Source organism: Epinephelus lanceolatus, chromosome 9, assembly GCF_041903045.1.
Source record: "Epinephelus lanceolatus isolate andai-2023 chromosome 9, ASM4190304v1, whole genome shotgun sequence".
NCBI lineage: Eukaryota > Metazoa > Chordata > Actinopteri > Perciformes > Serranidae > Epinephelus > Epinephelus lanceolatus.
In genome coordinates this window covers 22,102,697-22,127,090 of record NC_135742.1, presented here as the reverse complement: position 1 = coordinate 22,127,090, position 24,394 = coordinate 22,102,697, and the positions used below count along the sequence as shown (strand labels likewise).

Sequence of the window (24,394 nt, the reverse complement as noted above, 5' to 3'; positions counted from 1 at the left end):
AGACTACACATGTCCCTCAAAACCTGAGCAGGATAAATGCACTAACCTTCCATCAGTGAAGTAGCTGAAAGTTACACCGAGACAATATTTAGCAATATGTTTGTGAAATATCACGGTGCCAGTGAGGGTCCCCGTGCCTGGTTTCCTGTTTGAGACGTCATGACTCGCCTACATTACCCAGAACTCCTCGATGCGCAGAGAGAGCGCACGCCGTGTGGATATTACGTAATGTAGTTTCAAAGGTTGTGTACAGTTGTCGACTGCACGTCTGAGGAACACGATGTGACAGAAGATTCAGACAGTTTTTCTGCTTCACAAGCTTCAGTGTGAGAGGATAAACTTATCAGGTAAGAGCTGCTGCCTGTGGATAATGTAGTCTGAGACTGTTTGTTTACCGAGTGGATCTGAACACACGAGCTGAACAAGAATGAGAGCGTCCTGCTTTGTTAGTAGGAATTAAACATGACCACAGGGCATGGATGACAGAAATTATGAAAAATATTTAGCAGTTACCTCAATTCAGCTCTTGAATGTAAAAATAAATGAGATGGTTACTAGAAAAAAAGCACAATAATATAGAGTTGACATTTGTAGGAACATTTTGAACCACACCTTCTTTATTATCACTGAATTAATGTCATTTTCTATCACTGTGTGACCACACTGTTTGTTTTCACTGTTTGAACGTCCAGTTACTAGATTATAAAGGAACTGCCCCACCTGTGTGTTTGCAAGGATTGGGCTGTCTTTTTTTATGTAGCATGCTTTTCAGTTTTAGAATTGTGGAAATACATTTCTGATCATTACAGACGCATCTTGATAATAGTTTATTTTTTTTCCTCATGAAAATTGATAACACTGCTTCAGCTTTGTAAATCAATACAGTCTGCATCAGTTGTTGTTATACAGTTACATTATTGTTGTTTGGCACTGAACTTTAAAATGCTAATTTAAAAAGCTTGCATGACATTAAGGATCCAGTGTGAAGGGTTTATGAAGATATTTTGGCAGAAATTGAATGTAATATAGTAAGTATATTTTCATTAGTGTCTAATCACCTAAAATACAAATTGTTGTGTTTTCCTACCTCGGAATGAGCTGTTTATGTCTAACCCAGAGTGGACAAAGCCAAACACTGGCTCCACATTGGGCCATCCACCTTTTCCCGTTTGCTGTCATAGTTAGAGGTCCATCTGCAATGAGCAGCGTTGGAAAAACACCGATTTGTGACATGAAACTTTGTTTTATTCTGTGTGTTAATCACTAGTCTGTTTGTTTTGGAGAAGAGGAGACCTCTGCGGATAACTCAGCTCCTGGTAAAACCTCCTCAATGTCTGAATCTCAAGTTATCAGAGATAAAAAAAAAAAAGTGAGCACACATTGGCATGCCTTTGGCAAGCCGTTTGTCATCAACATGCCAAATAGCATTGGACTGAAGAAACACCAATTTGTAAGGTGAAATGGCTTTATTCTGTTTTTTGTACCGGTTTTATTCAGCTGGTCCGATCATTCCAGAGAGGTAGACACCTCTGCAGATAATTTGGCTCCTGGTAACACACACCTGAATGATGAACGTTGAAGAAATTCTAACCAGGAGATGTTTCAGCTGGTTGCAGTGTGCAATCCTCACCACTAGATGCTAAACCCCCCTAAATCTTACACACTTAACCTTTAACCTAGAACATACAAGAGTCTGCTAACAGATTTCCAAATTTAAGAGATATTAATGAAAAGTCTGTAACAATAGAAATATATTCAGATTTCTAAAAAAACATGCATTATTTGCAGAATGCTGATGTATAATGTGAAATACATGTGATTTGTAGAACATGGGCTAAAACAGAGATACTCAGCTTGCTTTGCATGGGGGCCACTTCTGCAAAATGGCCAGTTAAGACACAGACATTAATAATGTTTATCAGTATGATAAATGAATTGCCAGTTTTGATCATCTCAATAGTTGCTCTCTTCACTCATCTTGCCAAGAGGCAAATCAAATCAAGCAGCCCTACACAGCCTGTCACATCAGCCCCGCACAGGTCAGGTCAGGTCAGGCAGGGGTGATTCTAGCATTATGTGGCTAGCAGGCAGCTCAGCACCCTGTGGCATGCCAGATTTAAGTTGAGTATCACTGTGCTAAAACATGCAAAAACACTGGTATGGTCCTTTAATTTTTTAACTGTCTAACTTTATCTGTCTTCTTTATTTTTATTCTTTACCTCTTTCCCTCAATCCTCCTGCTCTCTTCCTGCTCACCTCCTAACCTCATCGCTTTATCATGTCTGTGTTCTGAGTGTTGAGGTCAAACTGTTTCTTGTTATCCAGCAGATAAGAGCTGCTGTCCAATCAGTTTGTCTCTGTTTATCTCTCTCCTCCAGTCTGTCATCATGAGGCCTTGACGTCTGGCTGTTCATTCATCACTATGAGTGGCACTGCGTTGGCTGTTGTGGTCGTGGTCGTTTTCCTCTTGGCCGTCTACCTCCTCCAGCGCTATGGAGATTTGCGGAAGCAGCAGCGGCTGGTCCTGTTGGGGACGCTGCTCTCCTGGTACCTCTGCTTCCTCATCGTCTTCATCCTGCCGCTCGATGTCAGCACGGTATGCAACCATCGCAGCTGTTTAAATGTGTCAGCATGAGGTCATTTTACCATGGTAACCATAGCTGTTAGGATCCTCTCAGGATAAAAACAGGATCAATGGGATGTGAATGTGTTTGTGTTTTTGAGAATATTCTGTGTCCAAGTGATTTCAAGTGCTGCGTGATTATTTATCTTGCCTCTGGCGTCTTACCTGCCCCAGTGTGATGTGCTTCACCTTGGAGTGTGTGTGCCTGACTGTGTAAACTCTGCTCCTCTTTCAGACCATCTACAAGCAGTGTATCCATGACAATTCAGACCACCCTACTCCTGTAACTCGAGCAAGAGGCGCTAATCAGACAGACGACAGCTCCTCTGTTTATCCACCTGTCAGGTAAATAAGATAACGTTTGATTTATTGGCACTGTTTGCTCAATGAATCATTTATCAACAGCCAAGCTCCACATGGGTTTGGACTGATTTAACATAGTTGACCTAAGTGAAGTTCATTTTCCATTGCTATGGTAACAACTTCAATGTTTGGTTCACTCAATTATTCTTATTCGTTATCTAGCCATGCAAATAGTGGTGTTATCATGTGTCCAAGTTTTCAGACATTCTTGTCTGAGATTTCTGCCTCCACCCTAATAGAATAAAGTTTCATGGAATTCCATTTATGAAGCTCACAGTAGTGAAAGATAACATTTATGAGACTGTCTTTCCATAATCAGTACTCCTTTTAAACTGGGTCTACTCAGTTTTTATTGATTCATCCCTGAATTCCCAGGCCAGATGAGATATGTAATCCCTCCAGCGTGTTCTGGGTATGCCCCAGGGCCTCCTACCAGTTGGATGTGCCTGGAACACCTCTAACAGGAAGTGCCCAGGAGGCATCCTGATCAGATGCCCAAACCACCTCAAGTGACCCCTTTCAACATGAAGGAGCAGCAGCTCTACTCCGAGCTCCCTCCAGATGTCCGAGCTCCTTACCCTGTCTCTAAGGCTGAGCCCAGCCACCCCACGGAGGAAACTAATTTCGGCCACTTGTGTCCATAATCACGTTCTTTCGATTACTACCCAGAGTTCATGACCATAGGTGAGGGTTGGGACATAGATGGACCAGTAAATCAAAAGCTTTGCCTCCACATTTTTATTGATACAACTTCATACTGAAAAAAAGTATCTCACACACACACAGACACATGCACAGGATCTATAGACATGCTTTAATGGAGAGATGTCAGAGCACGGGTGCTGCCCATGGACAGGCGCCCCCCAGCAGTTGGAGGACATTACTGCAGTTCAGAGTGTGTTTTTGCACTGTAATGACACTGTGTGTGCATTGTGTGCTCACATTCTTTGGTGTGTGTGTTACAGTACACTAAAGGTTTGTGAGGAGCCATGGAGTTACATCCCAGATGGCGTCCTACCAGTGTTCTGGAGAGTTGTATACTGGACCTCCCAGTTTCTTACTTGGTACGATACTCACACACACACACAACCTCTCAGTCACTTACTCTAACCTCGATTTTACGTACTGTATGTTCCACCTTTGCCGTGAAGATAACTGTGTTTTGGTATACTGACCCTCTCTTCTGTGTGTGTGTACACAGGCTGCTGTTACCTTTCATGCAGTCGTACGCACGGTCAGGAGCTTTCTCCAGAGTTGGGAAGATTAAAACAGCTCTTATAGAAAATGCAATCTATTATGGCACCTACCTCCTTATCTTCATCTCTCTGCTCATCTACGTGGCTGCTCACCCACGGTGGGAACTGTCATGGTGAGTCAAATGTGCCTCAGCTCAGCAAGCATTAGATGACCTGTTGGAGAAAGTTGTTCTGTGGTTGTGTTTCTAAGCTGGTGTCATGTCAGTGCATTGATTTATCTGTATAACTCATGCAGGAGACAGCTCCAGACCATCGGCATTACAGCTGCCAACACCTGGGGTCTCTTCCTGCTGGTGCTGTTGCTGGGCTATGGCCTGGTGGAGATCCCCCGTTCTTATTGGCTGTCGTCTTCCCGCGGTTACCTGCTGACCAAGACCTACTTCAAGGCAGCAAAAATGGCGACTGAGAAGGCGTCAGCTGAAGAGAACTTAGCAGATGTTATGGAGGTGAGTTCTTATGAACAGTTTTGTGTTGGCTTTTATAAGAATCTGTTTTTCTTACTTTAACTAGAACAGTAATATTTTGTATTATCAGGAGGTGGCAGGCATCCATGAATCTGTCAGGTACAACCACTCTTTCAGGAAGTGTGTGGACACCATTATAACAAAGGTGAGAAATACATGAGGCTGGTTGTTCCCTAGAGTGACTTTACCAAGTTTTCCTTTTCATGTGTGAGGGACTGTTCGTCATTTATCAGAGGAAAGAGGTGGCTGGGTTGTGATTTCCTCAGATACAAATATTTTTCCCTGATCCTCCTTGAGTGACTGGAGGGAAATGCATGACCCTCCTTATCTCCCTCCCTCCACCATAAATAACCATATGTATACACTCACTGGCCACTTTATTAGGTACATCTTGCTAGTACCAGGTTGGGCCCCTTTTGCCTCCAGAGCTGCCTTAATTCTTTTTAGCAAAGATTCAAAGTGCTTGAAACATTCCTCAAAGATTTTGGTCCATATTGACATCATACTGAGCATCACACAGTTGCTGCAGATTTGTCAGCTGCACATCCATGATGTGAATCTCCCGTTCCACCACATCCCAAAGGTGCTCTATTGGATTGAGATCTGGTGACTGTGGAGGCCATTGGAGTACAGTGAACTCATTGTCATGTTCAAGAAACCAGTTTGAGATGATTTGAGCTTTGTGACATGGTGCATTATCCTGCTGGAAGTAGCCATCAGAAGATGGGTACACTGTGGTCATAAAGGGATGGACACGGTCAGCAACAATACTCAGGTAGGCTGTGGTGTTTAAACCATGCTCAGTTGGTACTAAGGGGCCCAAAGTGTGCCAAGAAAATATCCCCCACACCATTACACCACCACCACCAGCCTGAACCATTGATACAAGGCAGGATGGATCCATGCTTTCATGTTGTAACACCAAATTCTGACCCGACCATCTGAATGTCGCAGCAGAAATCCAGATTCATCAGACCAGGCAACGTTTTTCCAATCTTCTATTGTCCAGTTTTGGTGAGCCTGTGTGAATTGTAGCCTCAGTTTCCTGTTAAAGCCTGTCTGGCACCAACAACCATGCCACATTCAAAGTCAATTAATTACCTTTCCTACCCATCCTGATGCTCAGAAAACAGAATAATAAACACCCACCCCACCTTCCTCTTTCATAAATAATGAACAGTTCCTAAATCCAAAGTTTAATGTAGCATTTACAGTTTTTACAGTCAGGCTCTGTGGGACAGTCTCCATCTGAGTGTTGTTTCATTTCAGTGTCCCGCTGAGTACCAAGAAGAGTTGGGAAGAAAGATGGAGCATTCCTGTGGTGAACAGAATGTCCTCCCCACCAAATGGAGCCTGATTAAACTTCATAAAAAAGTGACTATTATTTTCAACATTGCACTGTGGTTTTAAAGGAAACAATGCAATAATATGACAGTGCATGTAAACATGAATACTTATTTAAGTGCTTGTGTTTCAGGTAATCTCTGCAGTGCAGAGACACAGTCAGACTGAGGTTCAGTGGTCTATCTTGTTGGACCAGGCCTTTCATCTAGAAGATGTGGCTAAAAGCCAGAGCAGCCTGGTCCGACAGCTGATCCACAGCTTCCCCTCAGCACACCAACACAGCTGGATCCATCGGTTCATCTACACTCCTACTGTGGGTGAGTTCAGTCTGTTCTCAGACTTACAGATGGAAAGTAATTACAGTTACTCATCTAATTCATTTAGGTACAAAATTAAGGTACTATTGATTAAATATGTCTATTTTGTGATATGTTATTTACTCTACTATATTTTAGAGAGACACTTTGTTCTTTACCAGACTTTCAACACTCAGCTAGTGTTTCTTTGACTTTTTTAAAATCTATTTTCTGTCACTGGTGACCTCTTATCAACAGCTGTTCCTTGGTAGCCTGAATACTGCTATTGTTTCACTCCAGTATGAATGTACACCCAGTTTGCCAGATAAATGCCCTGAGCTACCTTTTTATAGAAAGGTGTACTCTCTTAAATGTCTTTTTCAACCAGCTACAGCTTCATCTTCAAGCAGCTAATTTCAATGTCCAAGCTACTTCTGGAACTACAAACTTTTTTTTAAATTTAGTTTTAAGTTTTACTTTTTTGCACAGTCAGAATTAAAAACAATCCTAGATTTTTCCAGTTCAGTTGAATTAGTGTGGTGGGTGTCACTACCTTGAAAAAAACTGCCAAATGTATATATATTTTGTCAGTCTCTGTCAAAGGTTTGAGTTTTAGTGGTGTTAAAATACTGTTTTAAAGGCTTTTCAACCCTCTCGAAACTCATCTTAGCGAAATACTTTACAATTAATCTGTTTGGGATATCTCTGCATGAAATGTCAGTTATTGGCAGCTTCAAACAAACTATTGATACTGTGTTAAGTGCTTAGTTTTAAAACAGAAAATATGTAATGTACGTTAAATATGAAATACTGTTGTTTCTGTGTATGAATAAAATACTTGTGTGATGTGTGGACTATTATGTACAACAGGAATGTCAGTTTGTAATCATGCATTTGTGTTTGTGTGTTTGTCCATCTCAGAGTGGTACTGGGAGTGTGTGTTCAGGCAGGGTTTCTACAGGCTGCTGGCGGTCCTCCTGTGTCTCCTCTCAGCAGCAGTCGTCTGGTCCGAGTGCACCTTCTTCAGCACACACCCTGTCCTCTCCCTCTTCGCTGTTTTTGTCCAGACGGCTGAAAAACAACATAACTACATCTGTATCGAGGTGGGCACGCATCAGTGAGGCTCACAGAAATGCACACACCCAGCAAATGGAAGCTTCATTAAGGAAAACAGGAAAACACTCAACAAAAACACACAGCGCCCATAGGCTGCAGAAGTTTGCAGAAGTTTTGACCACAGCTCTGACGTGTATATTCTTAACACTGAGCACTGTATTAAAATAGTTAACCTCCCCTCTCTTCTTGTTTTGTTTCTCTCCACCAGATGGTGTGTTTTGTCAGCATCCTCTTCCTGTGTGTGTGTGTCTACTCCACGGTGTTCAGGATACGAGTTTTCAACTACTATTACTTGGTGCCACATCACCAGACTGATGCTTACAGCCTGCAGTTCAGCGGCATGTACGTCCCTCATAAAGTCTTAATATAAGATTTTTATTTCACATTATAGGGGTAAGAGGCGTTCTGAAACATAGTCGTTAGTTTGGCCTAAACTAGGGCACAGTTTCTGTTGAGGAAGCACAGTTCAGTCTGGTCCTCTCACATTGTGTTAAACTCCTGTATTGTGATTATCAGGTTGCTTTAATTTATTTTTCCTCTCAGGTTGTTTTGTCGTCTGACCCCTCCTTTGTGCCTCAACTTCCTGGGCCTGATTCACATGGACTCTGCCATCTCACACCAAGACAGAATACAGACATCCTACACCTCAGTGGGTCCCACGCACCAACAAAGACATATTAATGCATACTTATTTAATACATGATCATATAAGTATCTTTGCATTCAAACCAAATGGTCTGATGTCCCTCTTTCCTTCCCTCTGTCAGATTATGGGCTCCATGCGTGTGCTGTATTTCATATCTGATGGCTTCTACATCTACTATCCCATGCTGGTGTTGCTGCTCTGCTTTGCCACTTATTACAGGTAAAACATGAACAGTTAAATTATATTTTAATCAATTTGATGCACTCAAGTGGAGTTGTGGTTGCTTGCCATTGTTAGACTGAACACTTGGCCAGATACCAGATTATTGCAGATATATTGGTATTGATTTTACTAGGTTTAGTTAATTAAGCAGGTTAGATATTTTAAAAACAGTGAGTATTTTGCCTGTGTTGAGAGAATTTTCATGCAAATGTGTTACAGTTTCTTATACAGTCATATTCACAATTTTGCCAAAAGTTTTTTGAAAATATTTTTCAGTTGTATCTATATGGTTAATAGATCATTTAGCAATTATTTAATCTCTAAAAAGAGATTTAAAAAATAAATAATAATAATAATAATAATAATAATAATAATAATAATAATAATAATATAAATAATAATGTTAAATAAATAAAAATGAAAGAATAGAATACATTTAAGAAATTAAATAATATTGATAATAAATATAAAAAAATAATTCTTCAACTTTAATTACTAATTGTAATGTTTGAGTAGAATAGAGAAACAAATAAGAAACAAATGATAGCAAATAATACAAAAAAAAGGATTATGTGTTTAAGAGTATATTTGTAATTGTATGCGTCTGTGTTTGTAGCCTGGGCTCTCGCTGTTTGAACCTCCTAGGCTTCCATCAGTACATCACTGACGACAGCTTGACCTCTGACCTGGTGGAAGAAGGAAAGGAACTAATCAGAAGAGGTAGTTTCATCACACATTCAGTCACTAACTGTGTCTGATGTATCTGCTCAAAGTGTAGTGTTTATATGGCTCTTTTATTAAGTTTACATTAGTGAGCCGCACTATTGCAGACATGATTAATTCATTCTTCCTCTGGTTTCCAGTAAGATTAATTCTTAGTTATGAGATTCAGCAGGTTAATTCATTGGTTTATTATTTAACCTTCACTTTTTATTTCTTATTCCTTGGTTAACATTAAGTTGTATATCTGAACGTCATCATTATTAACTCACTGTAATTTTAGTGAAAAAAAAAAAAGCATGCTTTTTAACAGTATGCGCTACATTTTGTTCTTTTGTAGAAAGAAGAAAAAGACAGAAAGCTGAGGATGGAGAAAATCGAAAATGGGTTAGAAATGTTTATTCTATCAAATTGTTTCTCTTACAGTTTTCCCAACCCTGGTACACCCCAATATAAGTATCAACAACCATTACAACCAACACATAGCCTCAAAGCTGCCAAATAGCACACTGGCCCTGTCTGGTTGTCTCTCCTGGTCTTTTAAAGGAATATTTTGCCCATTTTCAGCTAGCTTTGTATCATAACAATGTGGGTAATATGTGTAAATGCACTATGGTAAATTCCCTCCATCTTGCCAGCAACCTGATCTCCCTGCTCATTAACAGCAAAAAACCATGGGATGATGCCAAATGCACAGGATTATTGCTCCAACTACAGATACTTCCTCATTTTTGTACACCTGCCACCACCACAGACACAAAGAGTATGAAACTGGATCAAGAGGGAGGTCTGCCCCTCTCTAGCTCTCTCTCAAACACAAACCAAACTCAGATCAAACAGTAAAATTAGGCAGTGCCGATCAAATTTAAAGCCATATTCTGTGACTGTATTGTCTCTCACCTAAGAGTCTTCACAAACATATTTTATTGCACTATGTGGCTGTAATACGAGAGTTTGTGAACAGGAAGTGGAACTGTTTCCTGTATTGTGTAAAAAGAGGCTAGAAAAACTGCAATCAAACGGGATAACTAAGCAGTGCTTATCAAATATGAACCAAGATTCTATTAATGAATTGCCTATTTCTTGCCAAGAATGTTTTAGAAACATTAGAAACATTAGAAAAAACAGGGCAATGCATTCTGGTAGTTGTAGGTTTTTGACCTCTTGAACAAAACCGAATGCCACAGCCGTTTTCTCTGGTCATGCAGCACAAATTTCAAAAGTATTTGCATCTTTCTCCTGCATAGACAGCCCAGTTTTGTGAGAGGACCATATCTGCAGTGAAGCACTTATTTGGCTGCTACGTCCTTAATCAGCAAATGAACACCTGTGTGCTCACCCACCCACGGCAACTGTAAGGATGAGCTGGCAGCAGAGCATAGGGAGACACAGGGGAGAAAATAGGATCATAAACACGCAGCACTAACACAAGATATGTATGTGGCTGTTTTGTTTTTCTGTTACAGGCCTGGAGGGAGCGGTATGGAGTCCAGGGGGCTACTGGGCGGACCAGAGCTGGTTACACTGAGTTGAAGGATAACCACAGCAGTGCAACAGCAGAGATCAAGAACAGTGGTAGGGATTAAAAAAAACAGTATAACCATGAGGAAAATATTTTTCTGTGTAGCCCACAGCCACTGAAACTGAACATGATCAGAGGTCTCGATGATAGGCTACATTTCATTCTTCATGCTCATGTGTATTAGAGTTTGTTTCTAATTAATGTACCACTAGACCCTGCTTACATTACACTGTGTATACATTGGTGTCTGTCTTTCTCAGTTATCACATTCAGCAGAGGAGATGGGGAGATGGAGGAGCAGCAGAGAGGCTTACTGCAGGATAATTCCAGTGATGAAGGTTCACCAAACAGACGGTGTGTGTTGCAAAATGAGTTTAACATAGTGTTTAATTGGAACATGTCGCCTTAATCATTTACTCTATCTCCCTTTGTGTGACACTGTAGATCCAAAGGAGGACGTTACCTGTCTCTGTCACCTTCTCGGTCGGGGATCTTTGATGATGTTTGATGACAGAAGACATGGAGAGAGAGCAATGACACTAGCATATGCTGGTACTCAAACTGGAACTGAAAAAAGGACATAAAACTTATCTAGGGAAGTCTGAATAAAAAAAAGATATTATATTATAATGTATCTCAGGAAATAAAGAGGAAGATCATGTATCTGAAACATGGACATACAATCAGGTACAGTCATACATTGAAAGAGATCACTAACTATGGTTAAACTTTTGTACACAGCCAAACCCTTTTGAATGTATTTTTGATATTGTCCTTTAAAAATAATGTTTTACAAGCATGATTGGTGGATAAAAGAGACAAATACACACCAAAAATAACTATTTGTTGTCTGACTATTTCATCACTTATTTTTGAACTGAATAGCTCACTTTGGAAACTGTGAAACAAAAACAAAATGAAAACTGACTTGTGTACTCAAAGAGAAGACATCAACAACCAAACTTGTTGGATATTTTTTGTTTGTATTTATGTCTTGCATTAAAGTCTGATAATGTTACCCATTTATGTAATCATCATGAGACCATGATTGATGTAAACTGACCAGCACATATGAAGCACTGTCTTAATGGTCTAGTGTGGCATCTGTTGGCAGAAATTGTATAAAATATTCATAACTATGTTTTTATGAGTTTATAATGTAATAATAATAATAATAATAATATAATAATATAATATATAATTCATAGCTCTAATGTCTTTCCAGAAGTCATTATAACTATTATTTTGCAACTTTTTAGCCAATGAGTCAGATCTCATAGAGTTTTCATTCCTTTTAATAAATCTAAGAGCGTATTTAAATTTTGCATTTGCCCGTTTCCTCTGTTCATCAGAGGCCCTTGTCTGTCTCTACCTGAGTCTACCCATACTTTAAATGCTTCTTTAGCTTCAGCATGGAGCTCTGCCACATGCTCATTCCAGCCAGGCTTGATATTATACCTCTTTGGCAGAGGTTTATAAAAAGGCTTACTAGAGATATGAAGTGACTTCACAATAGACTCATATAAAACACATAAATCAATACTATGTTGTGGGTTACAACAGTTCACATTACCACATCTTATAGCATATTTAGGCAGTTCAATATTTCTCAGCAAAGTGTGTGTGAGAGAAGTGTATTTCTGAACATCTTCATTAGTTAAATTAGACCACTCCAGTTTCCCTGTATCCATGCTATTTGTAACTGTTGTTATCATTGGCAGCTTTTTCACAATGAGTGATACTGAAAAGGGTATGTGATCTACAATGGCATTTTCATAGTAGCCGTGAAGTGGTATGCCATGCTTCACTGATGTAAGTACAACTGCTGGCAGGCATAAGCACCTTGCTAGAGAGTATTAACCCACCATCAGAGCAGAAGTGTATTAGGTGATTAGCAAAAGGAGAATTTTCTTCAGAAATATCAGTGTTCAAGTCTCCTACAACATAGATACAGGTGGAGACATTATCTTGAATGAAGGCGCTAACAAAGGCTAATCTGCTGAGAAAAAGATAAGATAATCCTTTGTTCGCCCCACAGCGGGGAAATTTGTCACATTACAGCAGCAAAGGAATAGTGCTAACAAGAAGCATCAGTAGGAGAAAATTAATAAAATACAAAGCAATATATAAATATGTAAAGTAAGTAAACTGTACAAAAAAAAGAGCAGTACAATAAGCTAACGTAAAAACACAAAGCAATATGATAAGGAAGCATCAAAAAGAAACAGACTATAATAAAGAGACAGACTGAATGGCTGATTTTACATTAATGACCAATGGAAATATAAATATTGCACAGTTTAACAATACTGATATTGCACCTGAGTGATTGACTGTAAGCAGTAAAAAACCAAAGCAAGATATAATAATAAAAAGACAGGCTGAGTAGCAGAATTTACATCATTGCACGTATCAAGTGTAGATATTTCGCAGATAGTATATAAAGATACAGATCCATTTTTTCATTATAATTTTTGGTAATGTCTGGTTTATTTGTTTCTGTTTTTATGTGAGTTAAGATCAAATATATAAAGGAACAGGTAGGCCTACAGTGGCTCTGTGCTGAACACAATTATTACTATATTATTAATATTATTTAGTCATGATAATAGTAATAATAATAATATTAATCATCATAGTAATAATACTAATAATAACAAGTATGTTTATTTATTGTTTATATGTTTATTTATTACTATTATTAATATGTGTATTTATACAGTTCATGGTTGAACAGTGCCAGTGCTGCCTTCCAATGCTCCTCGTAAACTATAAATTCTCTAATCAGTAGTTGACAAATAGAACAGTTGTAAGATGGACTGTAACATAAATGTCTTGTTGTTATTTGACTCTAGATATCAATCTTACTGAAGCTCTTTGTGCGCTAAATGTATGGGATTAGATTATTATTTTATTTCTACCAGTTAACCAATGGTCCACCCCAAAGGCCGTTTTTCCTACAGCAAACAGAGGCAGCACCTGACGGTCCCAGACCTTAGCCAAGCATAACACAGTGGGACTCTGCTGTTTGTATGGCAAAGATGGATACAAGCTAACTGCCAAGCTGTAATGTGCTGTTAATAGCTGGAGAAACGCGGCCAGGTTGTCAAATATATGTCCGAGTATCACTCAATATACTGGACTCAACATTAATTTCCTGTTTTGCGACTCTCGAGTCTACCGGGTAAGTTAAGGAGATGGTTTTGCTGCTAGCGTTAACGTTAGCTAACTGCTAACCTACAGCTAAAGGCAACTGGGGACAAGCTACAATGCTAACGATCGTTATCTTGCAATGTAGAGTCGGTGCTTTTAGCGTTGACTCGGAAAGTAAAGCTGGTCAAATTATGCTCTGTTCATAAACCGTCTTTGATAATTTGGCTGCCGTTTTGTTGATAAATTATTCTACAACATATATCCTCTACAAGCCACCGTTATGACTGTTGACGTTAGCTCATTCCTGACCTGATGTTATACTGTATGACTGACCTTTTAACGTTAGCTTGTGTTAGCAGTTGATTTAAGTTATAAGCTGCTGTCAGGCCTGTGCTGTGATTTAGCAAACGCCAGATTTTATTCTACCAGCGTTACTTGTTTGTCTTGTAGAGCTGGGGTTGACTCCCTTTAGCCACCCTTTCCTGTAACGTTACTGCTGCTGTGTGACAGCACACTGAGTGAAGCGTCGACGGTAGTATCAGCATCATTAACCAGCTACGTTAATACGAGGCATCTCTTTCTTCTCTGTTAAATAAATCACAACTAATTTTACTCTTGACGTTATCTCTTTGTGCTGTTTGATTTTTTGATTTTTAGCCACTGGTTTATGATTTCACTATGGCATCTTGTTATTTTACTATTTCTTAGTTTAGTCTAAATGTGCGTTAAGTAAATTATGAGTAGATCACTGAACAAATCCATGCACCTGGTCTGCCTGCATTTGCATGATGGAAGGAACCCATGCATAGTAGGGCTGAGTGTATTCGTTTGCATGTTGCGTTGCCACCATCAGATGACATGATACTGTACCAGTGAATATCAGACTTTGGATCTTTGCACGGGTAAATACCTTTTGTAAACAACTACGGGTTCATGGGAATGTTGATGTGTGCTGTCACAGCATTTTGCAGGCATTTTAACAGAATCAGCACTGTTAGGAACAAACGGAGATCCACTTGCTGCACAGGGTTGAGTATTAGGCAATACAGTAAGCATGTGTGTGTCATGTCATGCTCTTAATATTTGTGCACTTAAAACAAAATTGCATGTATATAGTATGTCTACCGGAGTTGCTATCATACTATGATGTCTACATGATCAGATTACATCCCTGTATTCTGTGTTTTTGCTAAAACAGTGGACATGAATTTGGTGAGGCATTAGCTTGATGCAAGCAGAAGTAGCTCACTGCATCTTGCAGGACTGACAGTGAGCTTTTTACACGTCTGTAAGGAACCTTCAAAACCAAAACACCTGTAGATTCCTTCAGTGACCTTTGCCATATTATCAGTTAAAGCTAGCCTCATGTCAGCTGACCACTTTCAAATAATAGGTGTTATTCAGGGCTCACAGACAGGCTGTACTTGTTTAAAACTTGTTATTATGAAATGAGTGGAAAGAGTGTTAACTCTGACTGTGGTTTGTGTGTGCACAGTTTGTAGACAGCTATGGGTGGGCTGGGAAATGGACGTCGAGGAGGAAGATCACCCCCTCTAATGATTGGTGCCCTAATTGCCTGTATCCTCGTTCTGGGCTTTAACTACTGGGTGTCAAGCTCCCGCAACCTGGAACTACAGGTAGGTTAATCTATATGTGTTTGTGTGTGTGTGTTTCTGTGGTTTTCTAGCCATAGCTGACTGTGCAAATACCACCTTTTTAAATAAAGCTGTAAAACCTTAAGTTATTTAAAGGCTGCCCTGTGCTCTTATATGAACACTGCATGGATTATAAGTTAACTGAAAAGTCATTTGTTGGAAATCATCAGCAATCAATTCATATTTTGTCTCAGACTAGATCTTGAAAGATCAACTCCGAGCATTTGCCTAAACTTTATGTGTTTACAGTTTACATGATGAAACAGATTGTTAATATGACCTGACTTTTTTTTTGCGCAAATCTGCAAGACCAGTGCATGATCCCCTTCTGTGGACATTCGATACTGTAGGTCTCATCAGTTCCTCATTTGGTCTGCATTTTTTTTAAGAGTTTTGGGGTTTTGGTTGTGAGAAAGTCTCTTTGAACGTTGTGCAATTTCCTTTTGACAACTGCAGTCAACATAGGCAGCTAACATAACCCAGAACCTTTCTTCTTTCTTCTACTTAAGTTTGATTGTTGTTACAAGATTGTAATAAGATTGTTGTTATCGTTACCTGTGCCACTTTCCCTTTGTCTTTACATGTGTGATACAGACTAAGCTGTATGAGTTAGAAGGCCAGGTGCGCCGTGGGGCAGCAGAGCGAGGGGTAGTTGAGATGAAGAAGACTGAGTTCCAGGAGGAGATCCAGAGGCAGAAGGAGCAGATCAGCCACATAGAAAGCCTCTTCAAGAGACAGCTGGAAGGATCTCAGAACACCTGCAGCCAAGAGAAGGTGCACACAAACACCACTGGTAGTTGTATTGGTAACAAAGTAAAATAGGGACAAATTTATTGTCTATAAACCTTTGCCACAGAGGAATTTTGGGGCCTTAATTTGCTCACTGTTTTGGTTTACACCAAACTCGCACATTATCAAAGGAAAATTACAAACGTGAACTGTGAATACTGATAGTCTCTGTGTTTTTGGTTTCTAGGGCACACTGCAGCAAAACATTTCCTCTAGTACCAAAACCATACAGGAACTCAAAGGTAACTGTTGACCTCAAACTAAAAATTGCATTGTGTTAGCAGCCAGTGGATCTCTTGTGTGGCTCTTATTGTCTGGTGTGTATCTGTGCTGTAGGTCAGTTGAATCAGCTGAATGACGACCTGGGGATGCTTCAGAAGGAGCTGCAGAGTTGCCAAGGCAACATCAAAACCCTCAACAACAAACTCACTTATGACATGTAAGAAAAGATTCCTTTAATCAGTTATATTTGCACAGGTCTGTTTGAAAGGAGATCAAGATGAATCTTTATTTACAGTCAGGTCCATAATTATTTGGACAATGATACAGTTGTCATCATTTTGGCTCTGTACACCACCACAATGGGTTTTAAATGAAACAATGAATACCTGCTTAAAGTGCAGACTCTCAGCTTTCATTTAAGGCTTTTTTCAAAAATGTAGTATGAACCGTGTAGGAATGACAACCATTTCTTCACACAGTCCCCCGACTTTAAGGGCTCATAAGTATTTGGACAAACTAACATAATCATCAATTAAACAGTCAGTTTTAATACTTGGTTGCAAATCCTTTACAGTCAATGACTGCCTGAAGTGTTGGACACATAGGCATCATCAGATGCTGGGTTTCTTCCCTGGTGATGCTCTGCCAGCCCTTTACTGCAGCTGTCTGCACTTCTTGCTTGTGTTTTGGGTGTTTTGCCCTCAGTTTTGGCTTCAGCAAGAGAAACGCATGCTCAGTTGGATTCAGGTCAGATGATATGACTTGGCCATTGCAGAACATTCCACTTCTTTGCCTTAAAAATGTCTTTGGTTGCTTTTGCAATATGCTTCAGGTCAATGCCCATCTGCACTGTGAAGCATCGTCCAATGAGTTTTGAAGCATTTGGTTGAATCTGAGCAGATAATGTAGCCCCAAACACTTCAGAATTCATCCTGATGCTCTTCTCAGCAGTCACATCATCAATAAATACAAGAGAACCAGTTCCACTGGCAGCCATACATGGCCATGACATAACAGTACCTCCACCATGCTTCACTGATGAGGTGGTGTGCTTTGGATCATGAGCAGTTCCTTCCCTTCTTCCTTCTCTTGTCTTCCCATCATTCTGGTAGTTGATCTTTGTTTTATCTGTCCATAGTATGCTGTTCCACAACTGTACAGGCTTTTTAGATGGTTTTTGACAAACTCTAATCTGGCCTTCCATTTTTAAGGCTAACCAATGGTTTGCATCTTGTGATAAACCCTCTGTATTTATTCTAGTGAAGTCTTGTCTTGCTTACAAGAGCAGCAGGATGAAAGCTGAAGTGTTTGGGGCTACATTATCTGCTCAGATTCAACCAAATGCTTCAAAACTCATTGGACGATGCTTCACAGTGCAGTTGGACATTGACCTGAAGCATATTGCAAAAGCAACCAAAGACATTTTTAAGGCAAAGAAGTGGAATGTTCTGCAATGGTCAAGTCATATCATCTGACCTGAATCCAACTGAGCATGCGTTTCTCTTGCTGAAGCCAAAACTGAGGGCAAAACACCCAAAACACAAGCAGGAAGTGCAGACGGCTGCAGTAAAGGGCTGGCAGAGCATCACCAGGGAAGAAACCCAGCATCTGATGATGCCTATGTGTCCAACACTTCAGGCAGTCATTGACTGTAAAGGATTTGCAACCAAGTATTAAAACTGACTGTTTAATTGATGATTATGTTAGTTTGTCCAAATACTTATGAGCCCTTAAAGTCGGGGGACTGTGTGAAGAAATGGTTGTCATTCCTACACGGTTCATACTACATTTTTGAAAAAAGCCTTAAATGAAAGCTGAGAGTCTGCACTTTAAGCAGGTATTCATTGTTTCATTTAAAACCCATTGTGGTGGTGTACAGAGCCAAAATGACAACAACTGTATCATTGTCCAAATAATTATGGACCTGACTGTATGTTAATTGCCCATTAGCCCAGATTTATGAATTGCCTTAGTCTAGTGAATCTGTTCTTGTCCTATTTAACGTTTCTGTCTCTGTGTGTTTGTACACAGGACCCACTGTCACTCCCAGGTTCTTTCCCAGAAGGAGTTGTGTGATGAGAGAGTGGCAGCTGCTAAACTTGAAGTACAGAAGAAAATGGAGAAGCTTATCCCTCCTCCAGGTGCCTCCTCACAGGTTAGTTGGCTTTTCTGTCTGACAGAAGGGTGTAAATCTTGTTTACCCTAGAGTCTTTCTACAGGATCGGAATCAGGACAAAGGGCCAGGGCCAATCAAGCCATTTTGTAAATTGATAAATATTGGACACACTAAGACTGATCCACCTTTGATCCCTTGCTCATTATAACCCACAACTAACTAACTGGCTAACTTTCTGCTCTTTGTTTTATTGTTATTTTTCTTGCTTGTGTGTCCTTGTGTGTCAGTCTGTGTCCCCTCTCTTAATTGGAGGTTTTTGGGGGTCTGTGAATGCAGCATAGGCAAAAATCTTTCTTTTTCTCCTCAGCAGCAGTTTGTGGAGTCTTGCGTCATGGGGTGGATAATTTATCGGTGGAGCCGATCTGAGCTCATCAGTTCATATCAATAAATGGGAGGAACAGATTTGAGTGAAAGCAAACTTCTAGACCCAGCACAATGAACGGTTAAGTGTCACTTCTAATGCGTGTGATGTTCTACTGCTCCTTATGTGCCCAGAGAATGCTCTGTGCAGTGAAATTGTGGAGCAATGAATAACTTAACAGTATGTATATTCCAACAGCACACCTTATGAACAGTGCAGCCTGACAAAAAAAAAAATCATAATGTGGCGGCAGATGTTATGTGGCAGATGCCACCAATAAATAAATGTGTGGGAAAGCGAGTCACCGGTTTCGTTCACCAGCACTTTGTCCTCTGTCCTGTTTGTGTAGTTTTTTATTGGTTTTATTGTTTTGTGTGTTTCACTTCTGTGTGTTTTTTTATTGTTTGTACTGTACAACGCTTTGTAATTCTGGTTTTGGAAGGCGCTCTCTAAATGAAGGTGACTTCCTTACTTACTTGCACCAGTCGTCATAAACACATTTTGTTCTTTTGAAACCCTCAAACTTTTTGTCACAAATATGGTACATTTGCATTTGATGTAACACATCAAAACAGCAACTCGTCAGGCTTGGTAATGCTCTAACGTGGCCTTCTTGACGCCCACAACTAATAATTTTTCTAAGTCTGTTCGAAGTCATTCTCTGTAGTCTGTTTACATGCATATTTGGAAATGGAGTTGATGTTGCTAATGTTTATGTAGCAAAATCAAAGGAAAGGACTGGCTCGCTTGCAGTAGATGCAGGTCCAGGGTCTCTAATTTTCTGGTCACCAAGTGTATATAATAAAAAGATCTAATAGCATTAACTGGCTTTGACATTTCTTTAGTTTGTAGTCATTATCCACCCAACTGTTTTGATGACGTTTGATGATGTTTACTCTTCAGCAGGAAAATGCAGTGGATGGACCAGCAAAAGACGATGGACCAGTCATGACTGTGGCTGATGCTGTGAAGACCGCAACTGTTGTAAGCCACACACCAAGCATCTCTCAGTCCAAAGGAAATGATCCACCCGAGCTACTGACCAATGACATCATTGTGGACAAAGGTAATAGATGTTGATGTCCGGGTGGCTCAGTCTACTTAACTGAAATTTAACTCATAAAAGCATGCAATGACAGGCATATTTATGTGTGTATGCACATACTGTACACATAGTGCATTTTGTGCATGTCTACATATCTTTGTGTAGACTTTTAATAACAAATGTACACCTCCACACTGCACTTGCTTTCTGCCTTGTTACTCTATAGGTCCTGATGCCCCAGCATACCTGCCTCCAGAGAAGGATCTCTCCAAAGTAGAGTCTCAGCCTGTTCCCTCAGCAACTGCAGCCAAGCAGGACATTTTGTCACCACCAGAGGGAGCTGTTGAAGGAGAGAAGGGTGAGACAGAGACCAGTAAATCTGTGAAGAATAACCTGACTGAGGACAACGAGATGGAAGTGATGGATGTTCATGAAGAGGGTGCTCAGACAGAAGGTAGAATGCCTGGTTCACTGAAAGCAGTGAACTAGTTTCTTATTCCTATCCAGGCGTGCTCAGTGAAGAGCTTGTGAGATTTTAATAAAGTTAATTCACAGTCCACTTATGTCTCCAGAGGCAGACCCTGGGATGGAAGGCATGCTGATTGGCCGGGCAAAGGCAGACGAGACACCTAATGGTCAGAAACTTGAGGATCCAGATGAATATGAAACAGACGATCAAGTCGTGGGTGGAGTCGATATGGAAAAACAACAGCAGAGTAAACTGGCTGAAAATATAGGTATGTGAAAGAGTACATCCTTAGTCTCCAAGTCGGAGTTTGTCTAAGTGCAGTTGACCAGTTATAGGCCAGAGCTTAATCTTGAGTGAGGGATTGTTTACTGGTAAAGATTAAAAAAATGAAAGCACTGTGCTAAAAAGGGGTTTGTGTGTATTTATGTCACCAACCTGATAGACAAGGACATGGAGGATGAGCTGGCTGACTATAACGGAGACGATGAGAACGAAGGCGAGTTTGAAGCAGACAAACAAGCTGAGCTTGCTCAAATCTAAGGTATACACTGAAACACACCGATGTCTTCCTCACTGACACCACATTGACACCTCGCATTAAAATGTGTCTTGTATCCAGATACTATCTAGATGTGATTTAACCTGATTACATTTACACCTCATGTTAATATGAATCTCCAGTGTCCACATTGAGATCTGATCACTGTGTCAGGCTCAAACAACTGAACTGTATTTAGCCGTTCTCCATCATTTGCTAGGCCTTAGTTTCATAAATGGCTCGGTTGCGATATGAATTGCTTGTATACCTTTGTTGGACCAAACTGAAAGCAGATACTTGGTCTGGTGTTGACTTCATCCATGAATGACTTAAGTATCTGTAAGCTTTCTTGCTGCTTTCTTGCTAGTTAGTATAGCTCGCTAACTGGCTAATGGCTGCTGTCTCACTGGTTTGGAGCAGTTGAGTGCGATACACGTAGTTGTTTTATGTGGATTAAAAACACAATTTACATTTACACTTACGTTCAATGAGGTCCCAAGATCCCATTGGATCACAGTTGGTCCTTAATGTGGTTTGAATGCATTTACACCTGTGCTTTCATGCTGTCAAAGTATGATAACATCAGCTCAACATGTCACACATTGAAATTGCTAAAAAGTACATCAACATCGATATGAAGTTGTTTTAGCTCAAGACATTTGTTCAGTAATGATCGTTTTTCATGTCATGGCAGCAGATTAAAAACAGTTAAACATCAATTATCATGGGGCTGTTGTTGTGTCAGTTTCACTTCTGAGTATCTGAGCTGTGCTTATATTAAACACACCATGTGCAAAGATCTGATGTCTGTTAAGTGAGCACAGGTAGATCTGAAGTGCCGCTACCTGTAGCTAAGCCAGCTATTACCCTCTGGAACTGCCAATAAAGGAAATTATTTGGTTTCAGATTTCTACTTTTCCACACCTTTTTTCCTTGATCACAGTGTTCGAATGGACATACATTTTCTTTATGAGAGGTTTTTAGATCTTTTATGAGTTTTAATGTAAGCTTGCTATAGACACTGTGCAGCTATATTACATGTTATTTACACAATGCTGAATTTTTCTTGCAGTGCTGGAGCTGGAGAAGGAGCCTGCACACCACATAAGGAAGCAGGATCCCTTATACACCTCAGCACAACCACACCATACAGGTTAATGCAGCCCTCCCAACACAGTAAACACAAACAAACCCAGATGGAAATCTATAAGAAAGACTTGTGACATCACATTGGGTTAGATCATAACCATTTGTTTCCTGGAATGTCTTTTATTTGTCATCGTAATTGGATGCTGTATATTTGATTACATGTTGTCAGATATTTTATCAGTTGGGATCATCACGTTTTAAATTTTGGAAATGAATGAAAATATGCAAATGTCAGCCAGGCATGTACATTCACGTTTTGTATTCATATGCATCTCACTGTATACAAAAAGCCATGTGGTGACTGTGCTTACATTCATTTCATTATGGTGACATACTTATCAGTACTTTCACCTGCTTAGTTGTTCGTGTTGTATGCAAATTGAACATCTCAGCGTCCTCAGAAATCAGTAGATTTTAATTAGATGTGTTGTTCATGTTCATACTGTAATGACTGTAACTAAACAAGAGAAGTGATGATAATGTGCAGACCCTTATAGGGTAACTGTATGAGGTGTGATATATTGTAGAAAGTGTAAATAACCTCAGTGATCCCAGTGACAGAACTCTACAGCAGCATCTTAAACGACGCCTTAAGTTCTTCATGTACGCAGCCTCTCATATGAAGGACTCTGATTTTGGGTTAATGGCCAGGACGTTTTGCTGTACAACATGTCTGCCAGTGATCACAGATGAGGTTTTCCATAACTGTAGTAAATGAAGGAAATGTGTGGAGGTTCTTGTTAGACAGCCGTAGGGCTGCAGCCAATGGTTATTTTCATTGTTGATTATTTTCTCGATGAAATCTATTAGTTGTTTGGTCTATAAAGTGTCGATCAGTGTTTCCCAAGGCCCAAGGTAATGTCCTCAAATGTCTTGCTTTGTCCACAACCCAAACATATTCAGTGTACCGTCACAGACGAGCAAAGAAACCAGAACATATTCACGTGTAAAAAGCTGGAATCAGAGACTTTTTTAAAATTTTCTTAGAAAATTACTCAGTTATTATTATTGATTACCAAATTAGTTGGTGATTAATTTGATAGTTAACACGTTGCACCTCGAGGCTGCTGAGTCCAATTGTGTTTTGACATAGGCAAAATACAGCCAAACAGGAAAATAAAATCAGCTGCTTTTTTGATTTCCATGTGACCTAAAATGCTGTAAAAAATAAGGCTGGCTTAAGAGACATGGCGCATAATAAACAGGCAAATTCATCCTCTGGATTATATGCTGATGTAACTTTGTCAGGTTTTAAACATACTATATCATAATGTCTGTAACTGGACATATTTGATCAATGGACAATTTCTAAAGCGTTACTTTGTTTTTTTGCTTTGTCATGAGGTTGGATCTGTGCTGTGCTCATTTGGGATCAGTTAGATAGAAAAACAGTTTTAGATTTTAATGAACAAAACATCAGGATCATATTAGTAGATCAACAATCCTTTGTATTTCGACGCATGCCTTATCAATTGTGTGTACACCAGTTTTTCCCTACGGTCAGTTGCCTCTGACACAGTGGAGATCAGATGCTCATGTTTACCAGTTTTAGACCTTTGTGGATGCTGCCTCTGTTCTGCTGGGTTAAAATGACTGTATAGTTTGTGGGAAGGAACTTTCCTTGAAGTGGGAACCATGTGTTGTGCTTTAGGGTTCCTGCGTACCAGCAGATGTGAATCACTCCCTAGCTGTGTTAAACTGTATTAGTCCATTCTGCGTCAAGCTGCACTAATGACTGAACTAATATTAGGGATCAGAAATAACAACAAATTAGTACAATGTTGTGGGGAGATCTTTTGTTGCCTTGTGTTTTATACAGGACAGATGATACACTTTATTTTCCAGGTACTTATTTATAAGTAGTTACTTTAACTAAATACCAACAGTTACACAGTATGTTGTCATTTTAACTGCCATAAATTCCTTAATGTTTTGACATATCATCAAGAGTCCATTCCTAAATCATGTTGTTTTTCCAACATCTTCAACCCCACTGTTTCAAGAACGACTACATAGGTCATAATAGTTACATCACAGCTCTCCGTGACGCTGAAGCTATGATGCCTGTGTGTTTCATACCAAGCAGCGGGTCTTGCTCATTCTTTCACTTCTCTGCTGATAAAAGACCAGGAGTTGCTGGATGAAACACATCAGGTAAGACTATGTTACATCTATGGAACATAGCAAAGATATCTAGCCAGCAAGCTAGCTGGTGTTGGTGACATGTATGTGTGAGATGAGGGACGTAGTTCACTGAGCGGTTTC

General features: G+C 39.8%; 2 protein-coding genes across 4 annotated transcripts; both read left to right on the top strand.

Moving 5' to 3' along the window:
- The first annotated feature begins 225 nt into the window (after positions 1–225).
- Positions 226–11,594, top strand: lmbrd2a (LMBR1 domain containing 2a). 2 transcript variants are annotated; one of them, XM_033620624.2, is made up of 18 exons: positions 226–347; positions 2,379–2,596; positions 2,859–2,968; positions 3,952–4,050; positions 4,188–4,355; positions 4,478–4,688; positions 4,777–4,851; positions 5,976–6,080; positions 6,184–6,367; positions 7,268–7,449; positions 7,671–7,804; positions 8,006–8,111; positions 8,230–8,327; positions 8,947–9,050; positions 9,391–9,437; positions 10,517–10,625; positions 10,833–10,926; positions 11,017–11,594. In XM_033620624.2, exons 2-18 carry the CDS (start codon positions 2,423–2,425, stop codon positions 11,078–11,080), a joined length of 2,064 nt encoding a protein of 687 aa, XP_033476515.2. In that variant the 5' UTR covers positions 226–347; positions 2,379–2,422; the 3' UTR covers positions 11,081–11,594. The 2 variants fall into 2 exon arrangements, 1 of the variants encoding a protein (XP_033476515.2); XR_013492028.1 differs by lacking the exon at positions 9,391–9,437.
- Positions 11,595–13,585: 1,991 nt separating this feature from the next.
- Positions 13,586–23,343, top strand: golm1 (golgi membrane protein 1). Of its 2 annotated transcripts, none has more exons than XM_033620093.2 (11): positions 13,586–13,756; positions 15,221–15,362; positions 15,975–16,154; positions 16,357–16,411; positions 16,506–16,608; positions 18,423–18,546; positions 19,832–19,994; positions 20,200–20,427; positions 20,546–20,710; positions 20,885–20,983; positions 22,053–23,343. In XM_033620093.2, exons 2-10 carry the CDS (start codon positions 15,234–15,236, stop codon positions 20,980–20,982), a joined length of 1,245 nt encoding a protein of 414 aa, XP_033475984.1. In that variant the 5' UTR covers positions 13,586–13,756; positions 15,221–15,233; the 3' UTR covers position 20,983; positions 22,053–23,343. The 2 variants fall into 2 exon arrangements, with proteins under 2 accessions (XP_033475984.1, XP_033475985.1); XM_033620094.2 differs by having other exon boundaries at positions 13,588–13,756; positions 19,835–19,994.
- Positions 23,344–24,394: the final 1,051 nt, after the last annotated feature.